The following is a 21663-nucleotide window of genomic DNA, read 5'->3' as shown; positions in this document are numbered from 1 at the left end:
AAGATTGAAAGTGTCGCTACTCTTTTCTAAAGAGTCTGGTTAGTCCTCTGTGCTGTGATGCACTTCAGCTACAAGGAAACAGATTGCTTTCCATGGAGAACTGAATTGAACCGCAGTTCTCGCCAAGTCCACACTCTGTCCTCGCTAAGATATGCCACAACCTCAGTCACACACAGTGCACTGTTGTGTGAAGTGTGAATAGTTTTGTTGCTAGACTCAGGCTAGTGTGACTAGCGCAATAATCAAAATGTAGTGTCAAGTCAACAGTTAGTGTTTTTATTGGGTGCTATAAAGATCTACACAGGTCATATTAGAAAGGAGTTGTTAATGGAATTGGGTTATAGAGTACTAAGACCTGCTGGACACCCGGATGTTAGCACTTCCGCTTCGCTCGTCTCAAAGTATGGGTTTTTTGGTTAGATGCATGAAATCAAACGTTTTCTGAAAATTGTATTTAAAAAATCGCATTTACGGTTCAAAAATCATAAAAAGTGGTCCTGAATACGAAGTTTGCCGTTTCATAAACTTCTGTTAACCATAGACCTTATTTCAGGAATTTAACCAAAATCCCCTTACAAAAATCCCATTGACTTTTACACGTAGGAACCAGGAAGTACATGCCTTCTGCGTTGGCCTACAAAAATACATTATGTGCGAGACAAGCTTTTGGTTGACAGGTCGTAGATCTCTGCCCATTGATTGGTAGGGCTTGTGATCTCTGCCTATTGGTTGGTAGGTCTTGTGAGTTGTGATCTCTGCCTATTGGTTGGTAGGTCTTGTGAGCTCTGCCTATTGGTTGACAGGCCCTTGTGGTCTCTGCCTATTGCTTGACAGATATATGCATTTGGTAGGTGTGTGTTTTGCTCTTGTTAAAGTGTATTTTCTCTAACAGGTTGTGGTTTGATGAGCTGATCAGCCTGTGGGTGTCTGTACAGAACCTCCCAGGCTGGGAAGTGGTAAGCAGATTAAATTGCTGAAAGTGCTTAATACACTCTCAGTAGTTCTTCCTTCCCTATATAATGTTTTCTCCTACATCTTTGCAGCATCTGGTCAACCTCTTTGCTCGCTTGGCCAATGACAACATTGGCTACATTGACTGGGACCCTTATATCCCCAAGGTTTGTTACCCCCCTTTCACCACCCACCACTACACAATCTGATTAACCCCCTTTCACCACCCACTACACAATCTGATTAACCCCCTTTCACCACCCACTACTACACAATCTGATTAACCCCCCTTCACCACCCACTACACAATCTGATTAACCCCCTTTCACCACCCACTACACAATCTGATTACCCTTTCACCACCCACTACACAATCTGATTAACCCCCTTTCACCACCCACTACACAATCTGATTAACCCCCTTTCACCCACCACTACACAATCTGATTAACCCCCTTTCACCACCCACTACACAATCTGATTAACCCCCTTTCATCACCCACTACACAATCTGATTAACCCCCTTTCACCACCCACTACACAATCTGATTAACCCCCTTTCACCACCCACTACACAATCTGATTAACCCCCTTTCACCACCCACCACTACACAATCTGATTAACCCCATTTCACCACCCACCACTACACAATCTGATTAACCCCCTTTCACCACCCACCACTACACAATCTGATTAACCCCCTTTCACCACCCACCACTACACAATCTGATTAACCCCCTTTCACCACCCACCACTACACAATCTGATTAACCCCCTTTCACCACCCACTACACAATCTGATTAACCCCATTTCACCACCCACCACTACACAATCTGATTAACCCCCTTTCACCACCCACCACACAATCTGATTAACCCCCTTTCACCACCCACTACACAATCTGATTAACCCCCTTTCACCACCCACTACACAATCTGATTAACCCCCTTTCACCACCCACTACACAATCTGATTACCCTTTCACCACCCACTACACAATCTGATTACCCTTTCACCACCCACTACACAATCTCATTACCCTTTCACCACCCACTACACAATCTGATTAACCCCCTTTCACCACCCACTATACAATCTGATTACCCTTTCACCACCCACTACACAATCTGATTACCCTTTCACCACCCACTACACAATCTGATTACCCTTTCACCACCCACTATACAATCTGATTAACCCCCTTTCACCACCCACTATACAATCTGATTACCCTTTCATCACCCACTACACAATCTGATTAACCCCCTTTCACCACCCACTATACAATCTGATTAACCCCCTTTCACCACCCACTACACAATCTGATTAACCCCCTTCCACCACCCACTACACAATCTGATTAACCCCCTTCCACCACCCACTACACAATCTGATTAACCCCCTTTCACCACCCACTACACAATCTGATTAACCCCCTTTCACCACCCACTACACAATCTGATTAACCCCCTTTCACCACCCACTACACAATCTGATTAACCCCCTTTCACCACCCACCACTACACAATCTGATTAACCCCCTTTCACCACCCACTACACAATCTGATTAACCCCCTTTCACCACCCACCACTACACAATCTGATTAACCCCCTTTCACCTCCCACTACACAATCTTGCCCCTTGTTTTTGCTTTGGTGTTTGCAGCACCTGGTTATCATCCGTGCCCTGACCTTTGTGATGTTGGCTAATGGTGTGTATCTCATGTCCTTTGCTCCTGGTCAGAGAAACAAACTATCAAGTGTCCTTGTTTATCCTTGGCTTACAGGCGGCAAGTGACTTGCATCATGTCTGGGTTTCACACCGAGCAGCTGTTTTGATCTCTGCTTTCTGACAACACCAATACCCATTACTTATGAGTCATAAGCATACCCTGCTGACCCCGTTCAGCCCCGTGATTTGTCATGGGGTTGTGATCAGTTATTACAACAAATAACTACATCAAAAGAATCAGATTAATTAGACCTATCTCAAGTGGGTCATTCTTAGGGATGGGGGATCGTTAATTTTTCATTGATATTGATACCATTTTCCAGACTGCTTAGCAACCCGAGAGCCATATCTAACGTCCAAGTGCAAGGGTAAATCTTTGCTAGTTTTTAGCACTCAAAATCTAACTTTTTTTCTTGTAATTAGTTAGTTAACGGTGGTTGACAGGCAATTAAATTGAATTCAACAACTTTATTAGACACAATCGATCTATGTTTTTGCACCAGTGTTTGAGGTAAACAACATGACTCTCGTCTCTTGAAACATGCTGTACATATAACATTACGTTATAGGACCTGCTACACATGCTTGTATAACATTACGTTATAGCAGTATCAATAAGCTCAGACCTTATTGATTTTCATCCCCAGTCATTCAGATGTATCATCTTTTAACCCTGATTCACCTCATTATACAAGCACAACATTATTGATATGCAAATGAATTTGCCTCTGTTTTTTATCCATTTCAGATTTTCACCAGAATCCTGAGGAGTTTTAATCTCCCAGTGGGGACCAGTTCCATGTTGGTCCCACGATATGTCACCAATGCCTACGACATCAGCCATGTGGTGCTCTGGGTCTCATCCCTCTTGGTCAGTTTCAGGGATGCAAACTAGTCACCTTTAGGTGACAATCATGCTTTTCATCCCAAAATAGGGCACTTAAAGTGAATGATTTTGTGTCTGTATAGTTCTTTGATGTCTCTTTTTGCTGCAGCCAACATCAGCAGCTAGTGTGAAACGGTTGTATAACAGACTCAGTGACTCCTGCTATGTTCATTCCAGGGAGGACCCAGCAAGCAAGCCCAAGCACAGCTCAGTGGCCTTTTTAACAGCATTACATCCTTCTTCCACCCGTCCAACCATGGCCGCTGGTTGGTGAGTCACCCTTTGTTTCTTGTGGATGAGTGTGGAATCGAAGAGAAGAAATCGTAAGATCTGACAATTTAGCAGTGTATCACATAAGAAGGAGTGCTGTTGTACTGTATATCGTCACAGCTGTGATTCGGCGGGTGAGTGCCGAAGATCATCACAGCCATGACGGTATACAGCAGCAACAGCATGGCCTTCAGTGTGATATTTGCATAACTGACACAATTTGAATACTATGTTCCTTGAATAATACATCTTTACTATAAATAATCAATCAATCAATCAAAACTATTGTGTAAGAGGGACTTTCATGATGCGTATGAACAGCAGCAAAATGGTTGAAAAATAGGAAGAAGAAAAAAGTTATCTTGATAAAATTTGACAATTTCTTACCAACTCTTTTGTATTATGAATTGGCCCTCGCTGTGCTTACTGTATTAAAAGATAATCCCTTATAACTAATGCTTGACTGTAAAATCAGAGTGGGATTTGATGACACTGGTAAGTCTCTCCACTCATCCATCTCGCTAATATATGGATCAGACCTGATGAGGGCTTGTCAGGTACACACAGGCACGCTGATGCCTCCAGCTCTTGCTATGGGCAGTCAGTGTGTGTTTGTGGTCATTTTCAGTGCCTTCAAAATAAATGAGCAGCTTGATCTCACTCAGAAATAGCCCAGGAAGTTCAAGCTGCTCATTTATTTTGAAGGCTAGGTTATTTTGATGTGCGGGTGACCATGCGGGGTGAAGCATTTTTTCAAACGGAATTTTTTTTTGAAACGAAAGGGTTTGTGGGACTTAGCCTACCTTCTCCATTCACTTCAATAGAACGTTAGCTCCTGGTTAGTTACATAATCGGTAGATACTAGCAAGCCGGCGATGAGCACAGTACTTGAAAGAAGTGTTACTGTACTGTTCACTGGTTTTGTAGCATTTTGAACTGAAATGAGCAGAGGATTTAGGGTATTATTTGTTGAACTGTATGAATCGGGATGTAACTGTAACGTTGGTGAAGTCTCACAGTGTGGTGGCCACAGTGGGCCACCTACATCCATCCCTGTTTAGTCGCATCTTACGCAGATGGCCGGTCACCCCAATTCCCTGATCATTATTACATCCCTGGTTCCTGAGGATGAGATAGAGCAGGCAGTCACAATGCGGTCCCAGGTCATTCTTCTCAGCTTGTGTCCTTCCATACACGCACACGCACACACACACACACACACACACACACACACACACACACACACACACGCTCTCTCTCTCTCTCTCTCAGTGGTTCTCAAATGGGGGTCTGTGGCACTTTGCTAGGAGCTCCGCGAAAAGTTGTCAGGAAAATAAAAATAAAAACTTTGTATAGTTCAACGAAAATATTTTATCCTTTAAATCTAAAATGGTTCATGGATGACATTCTAATTTAACAAACCTATCAATTTAAAAGTCAAGCACGTTACAGTGGAAACAATTAAGCTTAGCCCAAAATCACAAAACAGAATGAGGGGGGGGTCCCCGGTATATTTTCTTCTATCTTGTAAGCCATGTGTCAAACTCAAGGCCCGGGGGCCAGATCCGGCCCGGCACCTCATTTTATATGGCCCGCGAGTCAGAGCTAGCAAAGAATACAATTTGTGCAATACAATTCTAATTAGTTGTAATAGTTGTAGGCTACTAGTTGTCTGACTTTGCCATTATTTTTCATATTATTCTTTCAGAGCTACCGGTAGTTATTAAGTTATTACTAAAAACCAACAATAATTGAATCAGAGGCAATTATGATATGATAAGTTTGCCACAAGGGGATCAGCGAATGGCAATTGTAGAGTGGCCCAACGCAAAACTACCTTCGGTCAGTCATCCTTTTCAGTAAAAGGGATACACATGTGGAATTCCCTACCAACAGAAATAAAAATGCAAACTAATCTGAAAAGCTTTAATGAAAAGGTGAAACACTGGCTGAAGCAAAATCAAACCTGCGACCATTGATTACTGATGTAGTGGTGTAATTCTACTGTAAATCTTGTAAAAACCAACAATAATTGAATCAGAGGCAATTATGATATGATAAGTTTGCCACAAGGGGATCAGCGAATGCAATTGTAGAGTGGCCCAACGCAAAACTACCTTCGGTCAGTCATCCTTTTCAGTAAAAGGGATACACATGTGGAATTCCCTACCAACAGAAATAAAAATGCAAACTAATCTGAAAAGCTTTAATGAAAAGGTGAAACACTGGCTGAAGCAAAATCAAACCTGCGACCATTGATTACTGATGTAGTGGTGTAATTCTACTGTAAATCTTGTATGATGTAGTAGCATAATTTTACTGTAAATTTTGTATGATCGTGTCACAATTTTTATGTTTGCACTTTGTTTAGATTATGTTTTTTATTAGAAAAGCCTACCCAGGGACAGGGATTGCAAATTAGCCTTGGCTAGATATCCTATATGCATCGCATATGTTTCATGTTCTTGTAACTTGTTACAATGATTCTTGCATTGTCCCTGACAAATAAACGAATAAATAAAATAAAATAACAAGTAGACGAGATACATTTATATCGTGCTGCATAACAACCGGCCCTTTGAGGGCAACCATAATGCTGATGTGGCCCGGGATGAAATTGAGTTTGACACCCCTGTAAGGGTAACCTGACGCTGCCAGATGGTCGGTATAGCTCCACATAGGTTTCACTAAACCAGTCGATCTGGGAATGAAGTAACCAGACCCGCTGACGGAGGCGGGCACTTTTTCCAAGCTACTTGGCAGGTGATTGGATGACCCATCTGGGTGTTAACTTCAACCAATCAGATCGCCGAAGGTGCCTGTGGATGATCTCCGTGGTATTCATTGATTGAGTCCTCACGGTCGTAAAGTCACCTTCGAAGCATTTAGTTAGATTATAATGAACTAGTTGTGTGGCTTAGCCTTCCCAAATGTTGAGGGTCGTTTTTTAGAATTTAATACATAGAATTGGGAACGTTACATTCAATTTCATTCAGACTGCCTGTCACTTCCAGCTCAGTGGCCTTGTGGTCTGAGTGTCCGCCCTGAGACTGGGAGGTCGTGAGTTCGATCCCCGGCCGAGTCATACCAAAGACTATAAAAATGGGACCCATTGCCTCCCTGCTTGGCACTCAGCATCAAAAGGGTTGGAATTGGGGGGTTAAATCACCATGTGATTCCCGAGCGCGGCGCACGCTGCTGCTCACCGCTCCCCCAGGGGATGGGTCAAATGCGGAGAACAAATTTCACACATTGTGTGACAATCAGTGGGACTTTACCTTTACCTTTACTTACTTCCGTGGCGGCAGCCATGTTGACGAGTGAAAAGAACTACAAAGACCATGTACCCACCGCCTGAGCCCGCCTACGGCTGCCGCTGATTCGTCGGCCCGGCATGGCTCGACCAATCATCTTAACTGCATGTGCGGGTCCAGACCGTCACGGAGAACCAAATGAAATGTGAGTTCACGTGACGGGCGGTTTACCAGGCTACTGTAAGGGGTCCTTGGCTGAAAAACATTTGAGAACCTTTGCTCTAGATAGAGCTAGAGCTGTGCATCTTCACTGATCTCACGATTCGATACGATTCGATTATACAAGTCAACGATTCGATTCGATTCGATTATACGATGCATCTCGATGCATCTCCAATGCATCTCGATGCATCACGATGCATCTTAAATCGAGGCATCACTTTTTCCGCAATACATGATTTATTTTTTCTCACTTTCTTTTTTCTCACTGTGTGGCTACTTTTAAAATAAAAGTGCATTTGGAATTGCATTGTATTATGATCCATAATTAAAATAAACAACTGCATGTACTTACATTCTATTTTATTTGATTATTAAATTTTTTTTTTTTTTTTTTTTTTTTTAATAATCGATTTTTGATATTTGTTAATCGATTCAGAATCGTCCTATTAAGCATCGCGATGCATCTCTGAATCGATTATTTTCGACAGCTCTAGATAGAGCAGGCAGTCACAATGCGGCCCCAGGTGACTCTCCTCAGCTCATGCCCATCACCAGCTCCCTGAGTCCTGTGGGCACTCTGCTATCTGGTTCACAAATACCAAGGGGTCATGTGAGCGAGGTGCTATAAAAGGTCACGGGGACGGGGCCACATGCCTTTCTTATTTCAGGAGAGCCCATGTGCTGGAGCTGCAGCGCCACAGTCAGCTGGCTGTGCCTTCGTACACAAACCTTTCTTTTTGCCAGGGGAGACGTTTGTGTTGACTCTACTAGGCTGCTGTTGCTTGGAAGCACACGAGATTTTCTTCCCGCTTAGTAGTAGCTTCAGTACAAGTACACAGTGTTTTGCAATCATGCTCTACATAAAAAGTACATATTTAGCCATTGCATCAGATAATATTACAGCAACAAAAAGACACTCGTGTTAGTTAGGGCTGAACACTTTTGAAAAAATATCTAATTGTGATTAATTTTAAGCAATATCACAGTCATGCTTTACTGTAATATCGTCACGGCTGTGATTCGATTCGGCCAAATCACAGCTGATATTATCCAGTAGCAACATCACGACCTCGAGTGTGATATTGCTTTTATACAACAGTTGTGCACAGGGCCCGAAATGAACACCCGCCAAGCGCCATTGGCTACTATATTTTACGTTTGGCGAGTGACGCTGAGAGGTCTGTCCGCCACGTAGCGAATGACAAAATTGTCATGTCAAATAATTAAAACTCTGTGTTTTGGTCTTACGACAGTTGCTTTTTGGCAGCCCCCAAGCTCTCTTCGCGGCATCTTCGGCCTCATTTTTGGCATTGTTTACCGACGCCACAACCGCTGCAGTAAACTACGTCCGCCTGCTGAAGCTAATGTTGGCTTTGGCTCAGTATTTGTCCAGACTCCATGTAAGCACACTGTCCACAGTCAGTGTGTCAGCCCTGTGTCATGTGTCTGTCTCTCTGTCCTTCTCTCCTGGTGTCTATCAGCCCTGTGTCATGTGTCTGTCTCTCTGTCCTTCTCTCCTGGTGTCTAGATGAAGCTGATGAAGCTGCTCCAGCGCCTGCCGGCCAGCGTGGTGCGCCGCCTCCACAGGGAGCGCTACAGGAAGCCCTCCTGGCTCACGCCCGTCCCCCACAGCCACCAGCTCACCGAGCAAGACATCACGGACTTTGTGGAGAGCATGATGCAGCCCGTGCTGCTGGCCATGTTCAGCAAGACGGGCAGTCTGGACGCAGCCCAGGCCCTGCAGAACCTGGCTCTGATGAGGCCCGAGCTGGTCATTCCCCCCGTGCTGGAGAAGTAAGTGTGTAGTGAATAGGGATGGGCATTTTGAATCAATTTCCATAATCGAAATTCTGGAAAATTAACGATCAATTATCGATTATTGATAATATGAATAATAATATATTTTTTTATATAAATATTTGTTTTTAATATTTTTTAATATAAATATATTTTAGGCCACACTTTGGAATGCAGTCAGAAAGGGCAGAATCAGACTGTGTGCTCATTTGTCCAACAGGACATACCCTGCTATGGAGACTCTGACAGAGCCCCACCAGCTGACAGCCACTCTGAGCTGCATGATCGGTGTGGCCCGGAGCCTGGTGTCGGGAGGAGGGCGCTTCCCTGAGGGCCCCACACACATGCTGCCCCTGCTCATGAGGGCCCTGCCCGGGGTCGACCCCAACGACTTCAGCAAGTGCATGGTCAGTGGGCACCAGTGTCGTTCATGTTCAAGCGCTCAGGGCAGTTCTGCTCCTTTTGTTGTTGTTTTCATGCTGTTACTGTGTCTGATTCTGATCTAATTATCATTCCCATCTTACAGATAACATTCCAGTTTATTGCTACATTTGTGACTCTTGTGCCTTTGGTGGACTGTTCGTCTGCCCTACATGAAAGAACAGACTTGACGGAGGTGAGTCACTGCTTGTTTTTCTGTATTTTCCCTTCTTAATAATTTAAACCAAGTTGTGCAATGATGCTTCCTTTTAACACATATAATGTATTTTCTTTTTTTTATCTCCGACTTTCAGGTGGAGAGAGAGATGTGCTCAGCTTCAGCAGAGTTTGAAGACTTTGTCCTTCAGTTCATGGACAGGTATGTAGAAGACTAAAAGAAATTAACAAACATGGTCTCTATTAAAAGCAAGTTATGAATCATTTCAAAAGCAGCTGTGATGGTTGATGACATCACTTTCTCCGGTTATGCCTACCCCACACTACAGGATTTTCAAATCCTTGAAGATTATAAAAATCTTGAGAGCCCACACACTACAGGACAGAGAGAGCCGATTTTTTAACATTTCAATCTTGGGACACACACACAATCGCGTCTGTTCAAACGCAACCCCACACACTAGAAGATTATGCCGAAGATTCACCTTGAAGCAGGGCTCGACGTTAACTTTTAAAATGCCTATTCAGTGTGCGCACCGGGTGTAGTAGTGTCATTTCGTTTTCGATTTTTTATTTTATTTTTTATTTTTATAATGCATTTGCACTGAAAGGATTTGTTTAACTAATATTTGCGCGGACAGCCGCGTCCATTCGGGGTGTAGGCCTACTGTGCACGGCCAGGCGAAAACCGTCTGCACAGGTGTCTTGTGGAGGGGCGCGTCTGCTGATTTGACTCACTTTTCCGTGCGGACACTCGCGATGCGGGAAGCTGAGACCTAAGCGCTTGTTGTAGGCTACATGCTTTGCAGTATAGCATTAGTTTTCCGTCCCGTTCAAAGACGCACGGGTATTTCACCTCGATGACAATTTCCTCGTTCTTTGTTTCTGTGCGGGGCTGCGGGTGGACGCGGACCAGTTTATTTTGCGAAAAACTAATGGAAACGCAGCTACTACTGGCTCTCTGCTCAAGATGCAATCGCCTGTCGGGTTGTAAATATCTAACATGTTAGATATGGCCGATTCACAATCGGGAAGAGGCAGTCTTCCCGATTGTGAATCTTTGAACCCCACACACTACAGGATCTTTTGGGAAGATTATCTGCCCGACGCGCTTCAAATCGGGAGCACCCCCGAGAAAATCGGGAGGGGGGAATCTTGGCCATAATCTTGCAAATTATCCTGTAGTGTGGGGTAGGCATTAGACTCAGTTCTCAGTCACAATCCACTTCGCTCAGCTAGAGACTAAGAACCTTCTCGTAGCCTTCGTTTTTAAAACTGGGAGCAATTTGAGAGTTAAAAGAAGCATCACAAATCCAGTCTTTAGGAGGGCCCTTCACATTGGCATCGACTGCATCATTTCCAGTAAGGACATGACTACGGACAAGAGTTAAAAATTAACAATAGCTATAAACTCTGTGCAGCAAATCAGTTTCATGCTCTGTATTGGAAGTAGGTTAAATTGCATCGTCCCTATCAAATACACCCCCCACCCACGCAAAAGGAAAAAAAGCTTCTCATTGACAAGTAGGTTTGTGAGCGGCCATCCTCGCTGCTGTTCAAACAACGATTTTTGACAAGAAGTTCACAGCCTATTCAACGTATAAGTCAACAGTTCATCTCTAATCAAATTGCTTTTATGAGAATGTTGTTGATCTAAGTGCAATCCTCTGTGTTTGCGTCATGGCGGATTTATTTTGTAATGGCAATGAAGGCTTTTATTTTTCTTCTAAATAAAATAAAATTGCTAGACAGAAGGAAACAACAACAAGGGTACAAGGGTGAACAAGGTTTCAGTGTGTTAGTGTTCATTTTCTTGCTTGATTTTTTTTCACATCGTGCTTAATATTTATTTCCTTTTCAGTGTACTGGGTGAAATGTATTTGAAAGATTGAACTAATGTGTCTTTAATCTGTACAGGTGCTTTGCACTGATAGACAGCAGCACTCTGGAGCAAACTCGAGAGGAGACTGAGACAGAGAAAATGACTCACTTGGAGAGTCTGGTGGAGCTAGGCCTGTCCTCCACCTTCAGCACCATCCTCACACAGTGCTCCTTGGACATCTTCAAGGTAACACTCACTCTCTCCACACACTGTCCTCCACCTTCAGCACCATCTTCACACAGTGCTCCTTGGACAACTTGGAGCGTAGATGAATCTACGTCTGGAACACAACTCTGAAAAGTGGTTAGCACGCACGCCCCCAAGACAATTTTTTTAATGCGTGACAGACATATGAATTGACCAACCACGGACCTCGTGGGCGGTGCATTCGGAACGTGTGCATCCGCTAGTGAAAACACGTAACTTCCGTCACAGCCCAGCCAATCAGATATCTCCCACAACATTTTGAGGGATTTTACCGGATGTCTTCTGGAAAGTTGACTTGTGATTCAGCCCCATCGTCGCTGGGACAGCTCCTCACCTCACCTCACAGGCAGCCAGACTGCGGGAGCTCCGTGCCCGGCTCATTCACGCGGTGGAGGCTGCGTAGCCATTGTGCAGCAGGGTAAAGTTGCGCATTTGGCAATTAATCTGCCCTAATTACCTCATTCAAAAATCCGGCTGTTAGGTCACCCACAGGGGGCGCTCTTTACACTTCCTGAAAGTTTCAGCCCGATGGCACGTAAAATGGCATAGCTGTGGCCGAACACAATTCTCACTCACTCACTCCCGCTTCTCATTCTTATTATAGGTTAGGATAGGATCCCCCCCCCCCCCCCCCAAGTTTCTATAGATATCGCAATAATATTGTTATCGTGAATTATTTTGGCTACAACAATTGTGTCGTGAAAATCTGATATAGTGACAGCCCTAACCACACCCCCCCCCCCCTCTCTTTCCATCTCTCTCTCTAAATCAGGGGTGGCCAAACTTTTTCAGAATCAGAATCAGAATCAGAAAGACTTTAATGATCCCCGGGGGGAAATTGGGAATTTTGGTTGTGGGCCGCATACAGAAAAATATAAGGAGTCGCGGGCCAAACGATATTAAGCGCGCCATTTTTCGCCGCAAAAAAATTCGACCAGAAAACCCTTGTGCCATCAAAAATTTAATTTCTACCTAAATAAATATATGACACATAGTTTATTGATGTGCTCACCTATTACAATGGGTATTTCTGTATGTTTAAAAAAAAATCCTGTGCCAACAGGTTAAGACAGAGATAATTTAACATAACATTAGTATTAAACATTCATTCAGTATTAAAAATGTTTAAAAATAAATAGACCAGGTCAGGGTACTCAAGTATAACCCATTTTCAATGGTTTTAAATTGAAAAAACGAAATGGGGGAATCATTTTTTTTTCTTTTTTCCCCGTTTTCGTTTTTTGGTTTTGGTTTTCCGTTTTGAACTTTAAAACAGAAAAACTGAAATCCGTTTCTTTTTTGTGTGTGCTAAATTCATGGCGGGCCACTTAAAAACGGGCAGCGGGCCGCAGTTGGCCCGCGGGCCGTAGTTTGGCCACCCCTGCTCTAAATGAATATCATCTGTCACGTTCTTTTACAGGTGGCTCTGGACAAGGTTTTCAACTTTGCCACCACCAACATCTTTGAGACACGTGTCTCTGGGAGAATGGTAGCTGACATGTGCAGAGCTGCCTCCAAGGTAAGTGACTCTCATACAGGCCTGAAGCAGCAGCTGCTCGTAGCTTCTGGTTTGACTGTGGTCCTCATCATCAACTCTTTCTGTTTCCAGTGTCACCCTGCGGAGTCACTCAAGCTTTTTGTGCCACACTGCTGCAACGCCATAAACCAAATTGCCATCAGTAAGTGCTCAGCAAACATGAAATACAACTTCTACGATGCTTGAATTAGCGGACAGAGAAACAGACAGAGCCCCAGCTCCCATTTACTGTATATACTGATGACGATAGATTTATAGAGAGGTAGATAGATAGATAGATAGATGGAGAGACAGATAGAAAGATAGATAGATAGATAGATAGATTGATAGAGAGACAGATAGAAAGATACATAGATAGATAGACGGACAGACAGACAGATAGATAGATAGATAGATAGATAGATAGATAGATAGATAGACGGATAGATAGAGAGAAATATTCCATCTTTTACAGTTCAATTTTTATTACCAAATTCCATTCTGTTTTTTTTTTAGTTTTGCGTAAATCATATGGCCCTACTATTGTTTCTTCCATGAGGTCTTTATCAGTCTGACATGCACCGTTTATTCTCAGATGAAGAAGTGCTGAAGGAGGAGGAGCTTGACAAGGAGTTATTGTGGAATCTCCAGCTACTGTCCGAGGTGACCTACCCCTCCTGAATCGCCATGGTTTATCCTCGGGTTCCTATGTTTTCTAACGGCTCCCAATCATTTTTGTGAACATATTTGTTGCCTCCTTGCCTTGTGCGCCTCAGGTGACTCGGGTGGATGGTGACAAGACCCTGCCCTATCGCTCTGAGCTGCTCCAGATCTTGCAGCTCACCCTCCGCCTAAAGTGCAAGCAGGGCTACACTCTGGCCTGCAACCTGCTGCACCACATCCTTCGCTCCTCCGCCCTCATCTACCCCACAGAGTACTGTAGTATACCAGGAGGCTTCCATCAGCCCATCACTGACTACCTGCCCATCAAGGTACTAACACAATTAGACATCTACTCCACAGAGTGCTGTAGTATACCAGGTGGATTCAGAATCGGGATACTATTGTGGGTCGTGATCCTGCCTGAAAAAAATCGTGATGTATTTTTTACCATATCGCCCACCCCTGTGCAGGACTGGGGTCGACCTGGGGACCTGTGGAACCTGGATATCCGGTGGCATGTGCCCGGTGTGGAGGAGACCTCCTTTGCTTTCTATGTTCTGGACCTGATCCTCCAGCCAGAGCTCCAGCGCCTCAAGAGATTCGCACAGGGGGAACAAGACATGAGCAGGTAAGGACCAACGAAGCTGAGTACGTCCATGTACTCTCACAGAGACAAGATTCAGTGTTTTCTGAAGTGTCTGGCTATAGGCTGCATCCAGCTACGCTGTTTTGTTGGGCTGTGGAATGCTAATGCGTGTATAGAGTTGATGCTGATTGCTTGTGTTTTTCAGAGATGATGTCCTACAGAGCCTGGCCATTGTTCAGCACTGCCTCCTAGGGGCTGGGAGTCTCATGCCTCGCCTGAAAGGAGAGCCCATCCCTGAACTGTGAGCACTTCTATTCACATCACACATTTCTAGTCAACCACTTCATACTTACAAGAACAAGTAAGCTATGGTACACAGAATTCACGTTATTTCTTAGATCTGAAATATTTTGAGGGTCCTTGAAAGGAAAAAAAGTTTGACAACCCTTTGTTTATAGGTTTATGCACTGCCAAACTAGTCAACTTGTTCAGCTGCCCATTTATCATTTTTGTTTGTTTATCATTTCTGTTTCTGAATGTCAAACTTGGCCTTGAACCTGTTCTTTTTCCTCCAGAGTCCACAGCATGGTGAATCTAGATGAGACCCACCTCTATACAGGAATGCAGTATGGTAAGTCAGCCATTAAACGTTGTCTCAGTATTGATGTAAGCAGCTGTAGGGTGTGAGTGAGTCTCAGTATTGATGAAAGCAGCTGTAGGGTGTGAGTGAGTCTCAGTATAGACCTTATTCGCTAACCCCTCACAGCGCCATATTGTTGACATACCGTCCTGCAGCTGACAACTATAGTAACAGCCTTATTGTCGTTTCTGTTCCATTACAAAATAGCGATAGTGATGACAGCAATAAAAACCCCAGAGTTGTTGTTTGTATGCTGCCGTTAATGCCTGTAATAATAAACAAAAGAAAAAACGAGGTGAACAGACTTTGCTGTGAGGAGCTGTCAGAAAGTTTCACCTGTCTCTCCCAACTATCCACACATCTCCTGTGCTGCTGACGTATCCCCGGTCTCGCTCCCTTTACGTCTGTGAGTGACGTCAATCGAATAAGGTCTATTGATGTAAGCAGCTGTAGGGTGTGAGTGAGTCTCAGTATTGATGGAAGCAGCTGTAGGGTGTGAGTGATTGTAGTGTTAACTATCCTTAACTAACTAACTATCCCTAATTAACTATCCCTGCCTGCAGATGCGTCCAGAGAGAACTACAGAGATGCCATCTGTAGTGTCATGAGACAGCTGCTGCGTAAGTGTCCTCTTCATCACACTCAGGCTGATGCTGTTCATGACCACCTGTTTCATGCCAGAGAGAGTGGCTAGGGGGGTGTGGGTGGTGGGAGGGGGTGTGGGGGTCAAGGAAGGGGGGCGGGGCTTTGGAAAAGGGGCTGTAACTAGTGATATAAAGGTCATAGAGAGCCGGGATTCGAGGGGTGGGTGGTGGGGATGTCTCGGGGGGGTGTAGTCTCTCCCCAGACTCAAATATTATGTTGAATCGCTGCACTCCGCATCCTACATAAGTGGATCTGTGCCACTTCACAGCCACTGCTAGTTTATTGAAGGCGGGTTGAAATTGAATGAGTGACAGGCGGTAGCACCGATGAGAGAGCGGTTCGAAAAATGGGCTGCGCCTCCCGTGTCGTTTGATCGCAAAGTCGTTACTGATTGGGGAAGACTGAATCCACCACTGGCCAATCACAGACCCAGAGAGAGCTCTGCAGCATGCAGTAACGTAGTGTATCAGACCCAGAGAGAGCTCTGCAGCGTGCAGTAACGTAGTGTATCAGACCCAGAGAGAGATCTGCAGCATGCGGTAACGTAGTGTATCAGACCCAGAGAGAGATCTGCAGCATGCAGTAACGTAGTGTATCAGACCCATAGAGAGATCTGCAGCATGCAGTAACGTAGTGTATCAGACCCAGAGAGAGCTCTGCAGCATGCAGTAACATAGTGTATCAGACCCAGAGAGAGATCTGCAGCATGCAGTAACGTAGTGTATCAGACCCAGAGAGAGCTCTGCAGCATGCAGTAACGTAGTGTATCAGACCCAGAGAGAGCTCTGCAGCATGCAGTAACGTAGTGTATCAGACCCAGAGAGAGCTCTGCAGCATGCAGTAACATAGTGTATCAGACCCAGAGAGAGATCTGCAGCATGCAGTAACGTAGTGTATCAGACCCAGAGAGAGATCTGCAGCATGCAGTAATGTAGTGTATCAAACCCAGAGAGAGCTCTGCAGCATGCAGTATCATAGTGTATCAGACCCAGAGAGAGATCTGCAGCATGCAGTAACGTAGTGTATCAGACCCAGAGAGAGATCTGCAGCATGCAGTAACAGTAGTGTATCAGCCATAAAGCTGAATGACCACATTGAGCTGTGGGCTTCAAGGTATTTGTGCTTGTATGAGTCTGGACAGACATGGGTGTAGACGGCTCACTTGTTGGCGGACGCATACAACGGTGATGCGGTATTTCTAGTTCTTTCTTTTTTCTTTCTTATTTTTTTTCTTTCTTTCTTTTTCTTTTTTACTTTACTGCATTTATAAAAAAGTAAATGGTGTATATATCCATATATTAAAAGACATGATAAAAAGTGACATTTGGCATATAGCTCAACACCAAAACAGCTCACAAGAAAACTAAAATAATACAACCACAAAGCCCAACCAATTTCTAGTAACATTCAGCTACTGTAACAACCATCACTTACACTTACCACATAATATTCATAGTATTCCCATGATGTCGCAAGCATTTTCCTACCAATAATATGGCTCTACAATACACACAGCTCATTGGCTGTTCATGTCCTTTGATTGTCATCACCTGTTAATTGATAACAATCACCTGTTATTTTCCAACCAAGATGGCCGTGTGGTGATGTAACCGAATACTATCAATAGGTCTCTGCCCTGCCATAATTCATGTTGTCTGTGTTCTTTTTCTTTGTTTTTCAGATTACATTCTGGAGCACTCTGAGGATGACACCAAGTCTCTCTTCTCTATTATCAAGGTAGGCACAAAGTCATACAATCCTAGATACATTTGTAGCAAGTTAAAAAGAGAGTTGTGATTTTTTTGATGTGGGGTTTATGAGGTATACTTGCTCCGCGGACCACAGTTTGGGAACCAATGTACTACTACCAGTTTGGAGAAATGGAGACCGGCTGCGTCAGGCAAGTAGAATGTGAACAGGATCATGTATAAAATGCTTCCATGCTGCACCTGGTGTAATACAAGTCTCCACAAGCCCTGAGATGCCAAGTTGACTTGGAAAAAACATCATTCACACCCCGTTTTTAGTTTAAATCTTCAAATAATGTTGGGTACTGTACATCTCCTGTAGCCTGCCACAGTGAAGATTTCAGCTAAAAACAGGGTGTAATTGATGTATTTTCAAGTCAACTCGGCATCCCAGGGCTTGTGGAGACTTGGATCACGCCAGGTGAGCAGTATGGAAACATTTATATTTTTTACGTTTTTGCTCGTGACCCTGTTCACATTCAGCAGGCAGCTCTTACCTGCCTGACGTGGCCGGTCTCCATTTCTCCAAACTGGGACCGCGCCACCATTCAGCAAGTACCTCATATAACTCCACATCAAAAAAATCACAACTATCCCTTGAAGACTCCTCTGTGTTGGCAGTGTTTGCTCACATTCCCCATCTTTCACAGATCATCAGTGACCTGATGCACTTCAAAGGTTCTCACAAACATGAGTTTGACTCGCGCTGGAAGAGCTTCAACCTTGTGAAGAAATCCATGGAGAACAGAGTGAGAAATAGGACGTTTTATTGAACCTATATGAACATGAACACTCTTCAAAGCTTAAATCAGATGCGATCACAGCCCCTGATTTAATCTTACAGGCAATTCAAAGATTCATAACGCCTTCCTGTTTGATTTGCAGCTTCATGGCAGAAAGCAGCACATCAGAGCCCTGCTCATAGACAGAGTCATGCTCCAGCATGAGGTGAAACATTTGCTCTTAATCAAATCATTTTCTGGGGATAAGTGTTCCTTGCCCACTTGTAACTTTAGGTTTTCTTGTAGTTTGTTTGTTTATTTATTTATTTATTTATTTGTTTGTTTTTCTTGTTCTTTATTAGCTGCGCAAACTGACAGTGGAAGGATGTCAATACCGGAGCATTCACCAGGAGCTTATGAAAGATCTGTTGAGGCTTTCCACAAGCACCTACAGCCAAGTGAGTTCAACAGTACACTCCACATCAGGGTGGCGCAGTGGTAGCGCTGTCGCCTCACAGCTAGAAGGTCCTGGGTTCGATTCCCACCTAGGACGCTGTGAGCGCTGAAGGAGTGCGTGCCCGTCCGCATGTCCTGTAGTGCCCACCACCCGGGTGGGGTCGTCAAAAGGGCCTTTCTGTGTGGAGTTTGCATGTTCTCCCCGTGCCCCATGGGGGTTTCCTTCATATAGGAACTCCACACCAAAACATGCAATATCCTGGTTGCTGAAGTGGTGCCTCCTCTGGTCGTTAGGGTCGCCTGTTCAGAGGGAGGGGAACTCGTTGGAATAGCGTGATCTTCCCACGTGCTATGTCCTACCGGTGAAGCTTCCCCTGTCAGGTGAAAAGAAGTAGCTGGCTAACTGCCCATGTCTCGGAGGAAGCATGGAGCCAGTTTCGGCTCTCCCCAGATCGGCAGAGGGTGGAGCAGCAACCAGGATAAATAAATTTAAATGAGCACAAATGGGGGATAAAAATGGGATAAAAAAATCTGGAAAAAAATATAAAAATAAAAACGGTACACTCCACATCAATCAACACATCTACTATACATATTCGTTGCTTCCTGGTTTTCAGCCAAGACACTAAAAAAGAAGGATAAGAATCAGAATCAGAAACACTTTATTGCCAAATGCATCACAAGGACACACAGGAATTCATTCTGGTGAATCAGCACACTCGACAAGATACAAATAAACATACATACGTATACGACAGACGAAAGACATCACAGCGTTCAAATTTTGCTTTGGGGCCAGTTTAATTGAAGGGAATGGGGCGGTAAGTCCCACTATAAACCATCATGTGTGTCGTTTCGACTTGGATTGAAAAGTGCTTCCACCAGATTAAAGAAAACGCATTACATGATGTGGACTGATGCCCCGTTTGGCCATGTATCATGGCAAGATCTGTGATTTATTTATTTATTTATTTTTAATTTTAATTTGTATTTTTTTATTTATCCATCAGGTACGCAGCAGAGCTCAAAATGTTTTGTTCGCCGCCCTCGGAACGTACAACTTCTGCTGCAGAGATCTAATCCCCCATGTCCTGGAGTTTCTCAAACCAAACCACAGCAACATCACCCAGCAGCAGTTCAAAGTATGACAGTCCTCTCTGGCCATGCCTGCACCTTGCTCTACTCCATACATATATGTACATCTCTCTATATTTTTTATTTTGAAGACTTGCAAATATTCCCCCTCTGTCATTTTCCCACATGCTGTCTCTTGACCTCATATGCTGTCTCTTGACATGATGCTTATGTCATGATGCTTATGTCATGATGCTTATGTCATGATGCTTATGTCATGATGCTTATGTCATGATGCTGTCTCTTGACATGATGCTTATGTCATGATGCTGTCATGATGCTTATGTCATGATGCTGTCTCTTGACATGATGCTTATGTCATGATGCTTATGTCATGATGCTTATGTCATGATGCTTGACATGATGCTGTCTCTTGACATGATGCTTATGTCATGATGCTTATGTCATGATGCTGTCATGATGCTTGACATGATGCTGTCTCTTGACCTCTCCAGGGTGCTTTGTACTGTCTCTTGGGGAATCACAGTGGAGTGTGCCTGGCTAACTTGCACGACTGGGAGTGCATTTCTCTGACATGGCCCGCCATCGTGCGCTCTGGCCTCAGCTCGGCCATGTCTCTGGAGAAGCCTTCCATTGTGCGGCACTTCGACGACCTCGCCGACAAAGTCCACCGCCAGTACGAGACCATTGGCATCGACTTCACCGTAAGAATAACAACACTCAGAACGTCGTCACAAATGGATCATAGAATCTAAGACTGTCTGGAACAGTAGAAGCTTGATCATCCAGACATGTTTAGGTTTGATGGTTAGCTTTGAGTGACTAGGTAACTACATTAACAATCATGATGGAATACTTGCCAATTTTTTGATAGAAAAGATGATATAATAAGATGTAGGGGATAGGGTTAGATTGGATGAACCCATCGAGGATCAGATTAAATCCATCGCTAAAGAAAATACCTTTTTTATTTTTGCCAATTTGAGTGACCTTGATATTTGGTCATTTTAAATTGTAGGCTAGTGCAGCAGTGCAAGACATTCAGGGTTTCCTGCAGCTCTTGATAAGCATAAATAGCTTATTCTATTTTCATTGAGACCAAAGTCATGTGCAACACATAGTCTCACTCTGACATCTGCTGGCCAAAAGCAAGATTGCAATCTTATTTTAAGAGCGCGTATCAAATCGTGGAAGTAAAGTTAACTGTTATTCAGGTGACATTAAAGTCATAATAATATCAGCATGGTTCTGTCTAAAAAGCTGTTTAGCTCAGTGATGGAGTAAGCAAAGTCCATTACCAACGATGTGGATCTTCTCTGCATTAGATCCCTGATGAGTGCTCTGATGTGGCTCGACAACTGATGGTCACTGGAAAGCCCGTCCCTGAAGAGCCGGTTCCCTCAGAGAAAGACATAGAAGAGGGTGTGAAGAGGCAGGAGCTGAAGAACTCTGAGTCTGTTGAGTGAGTTCACATCAACATTATGTCCAAGAATCACCTCACAGCAAAGACCGTTTTGTCATGGCTCTGAGTGAGGGGTGCTCTCTCCTTTCTCAACAACTACTGTTGAAATCCTTGACACACAACTGCTTAAGGTGGAGTTGACCAAACGGCGTGTGACTGTTTGCACTGGGCAGCTCCCTGTTGTGTGTGAATAATGATGTGTAAGACACTCGCACCCTGAACTATATCTCAGGCTGTTGGTGTGGTAAGAACGTGTACAGATAAATAAAGACAACGATGACAAAAGGCTTCGACTAAACCTTCTGCTAAAATTTCATTCTAGATCAAATG

The 21663-nt window shown here is 44.0% G+C and overlaps 1 protein-coding gene across 1 annotated transcript in view; it reads left to right on the top strand.

Moving 5' to 3' along the window:
* The window catches only part of LOC310795915 (proteasome activator complex subunit 4B-like), a 48314-nt gene that overhangs the window by 14125 nt on the left and 12526 nt on the right, over positions 1-21663 (top strand). Inside the window, exons 7-30 of the mRNA XM_083658021.1 lie at positions 893-956; positions 1044-1118; positions 3434-3556; positions 3749-3841; positions 8846-9111; positions 9335-9521; positions 9641-9730; positions 9849-9913; positions 11629-11779; positions 13221-13319; positions 13410-13479; positions 13912-13979; positions 14093-14308; positions 14450-14607; positions 14771-14866; positions 15141-15196; positions 15769-15825; positions 17532-17587; positions 18249-18347; positions 18484-18546; positions 18683-18778; positions 19787-19918; positions 20366-20575; positions 21197-21333. Coding sequence (XP_083514147.1) covers positions 893-956; positions 1044-1118; positions 3434-3556; positions 3749-3841; positions 8846-9111; positions 9335-9521; positions 9641-9730; positions 9849-9913; positions 11629-11779; positions 13221-13319; positions 13410-13479; positions 13912-13979; positions 14093-14308; positions 14450-14607; positions 14771-14866; positions 15141-15196; positions 15769-15825; positions 17532-17587; positions 18249-18347; positions 18484-18546; positions 18683-18778; positions 19787-19918; positions 20366-20575; positions 21197-21333 — 2727 coding nt within the window. The remainder of the gene's footprint in view (positions 1-892; positions 957-1043; positions 1119-3433; positions 3557-3748; positions 3842-8845; positions 9112-9334; positions 9522-9640; positions 9731-9848; positions 9914-11628; positions 11780-13220; positions 13320-13409; positions 13480-13911; positions 13980-14092; positions 14309-14449; positions 14608-14770; positions 14867-15140; positions 15197-15768; positions 15826-17531; positions 17588-18248; positions 18348-18483; positions 18547-18682; positions 18779-19786; positions 19919-20365; positions 20576-21196; positions 21334-21663) is intronic.

This window comes from Poromitra crassiceps (genome assembly GCF_964638095.1).
Source record: "Poromitra crassiceps genome assembly, chromosome: 22".
NCBI classification, from domain to species: Eukaryota; Metazoa; Chordata; class Actinopteri; order Beryciformes; family Melamphaidae; genus Poromitra; species Poromitra crassiceps.
Note: the sequence above shows the minus strand (reverse complement) of the source record. Positions and strands in the feature narration are given on the sequence as shown.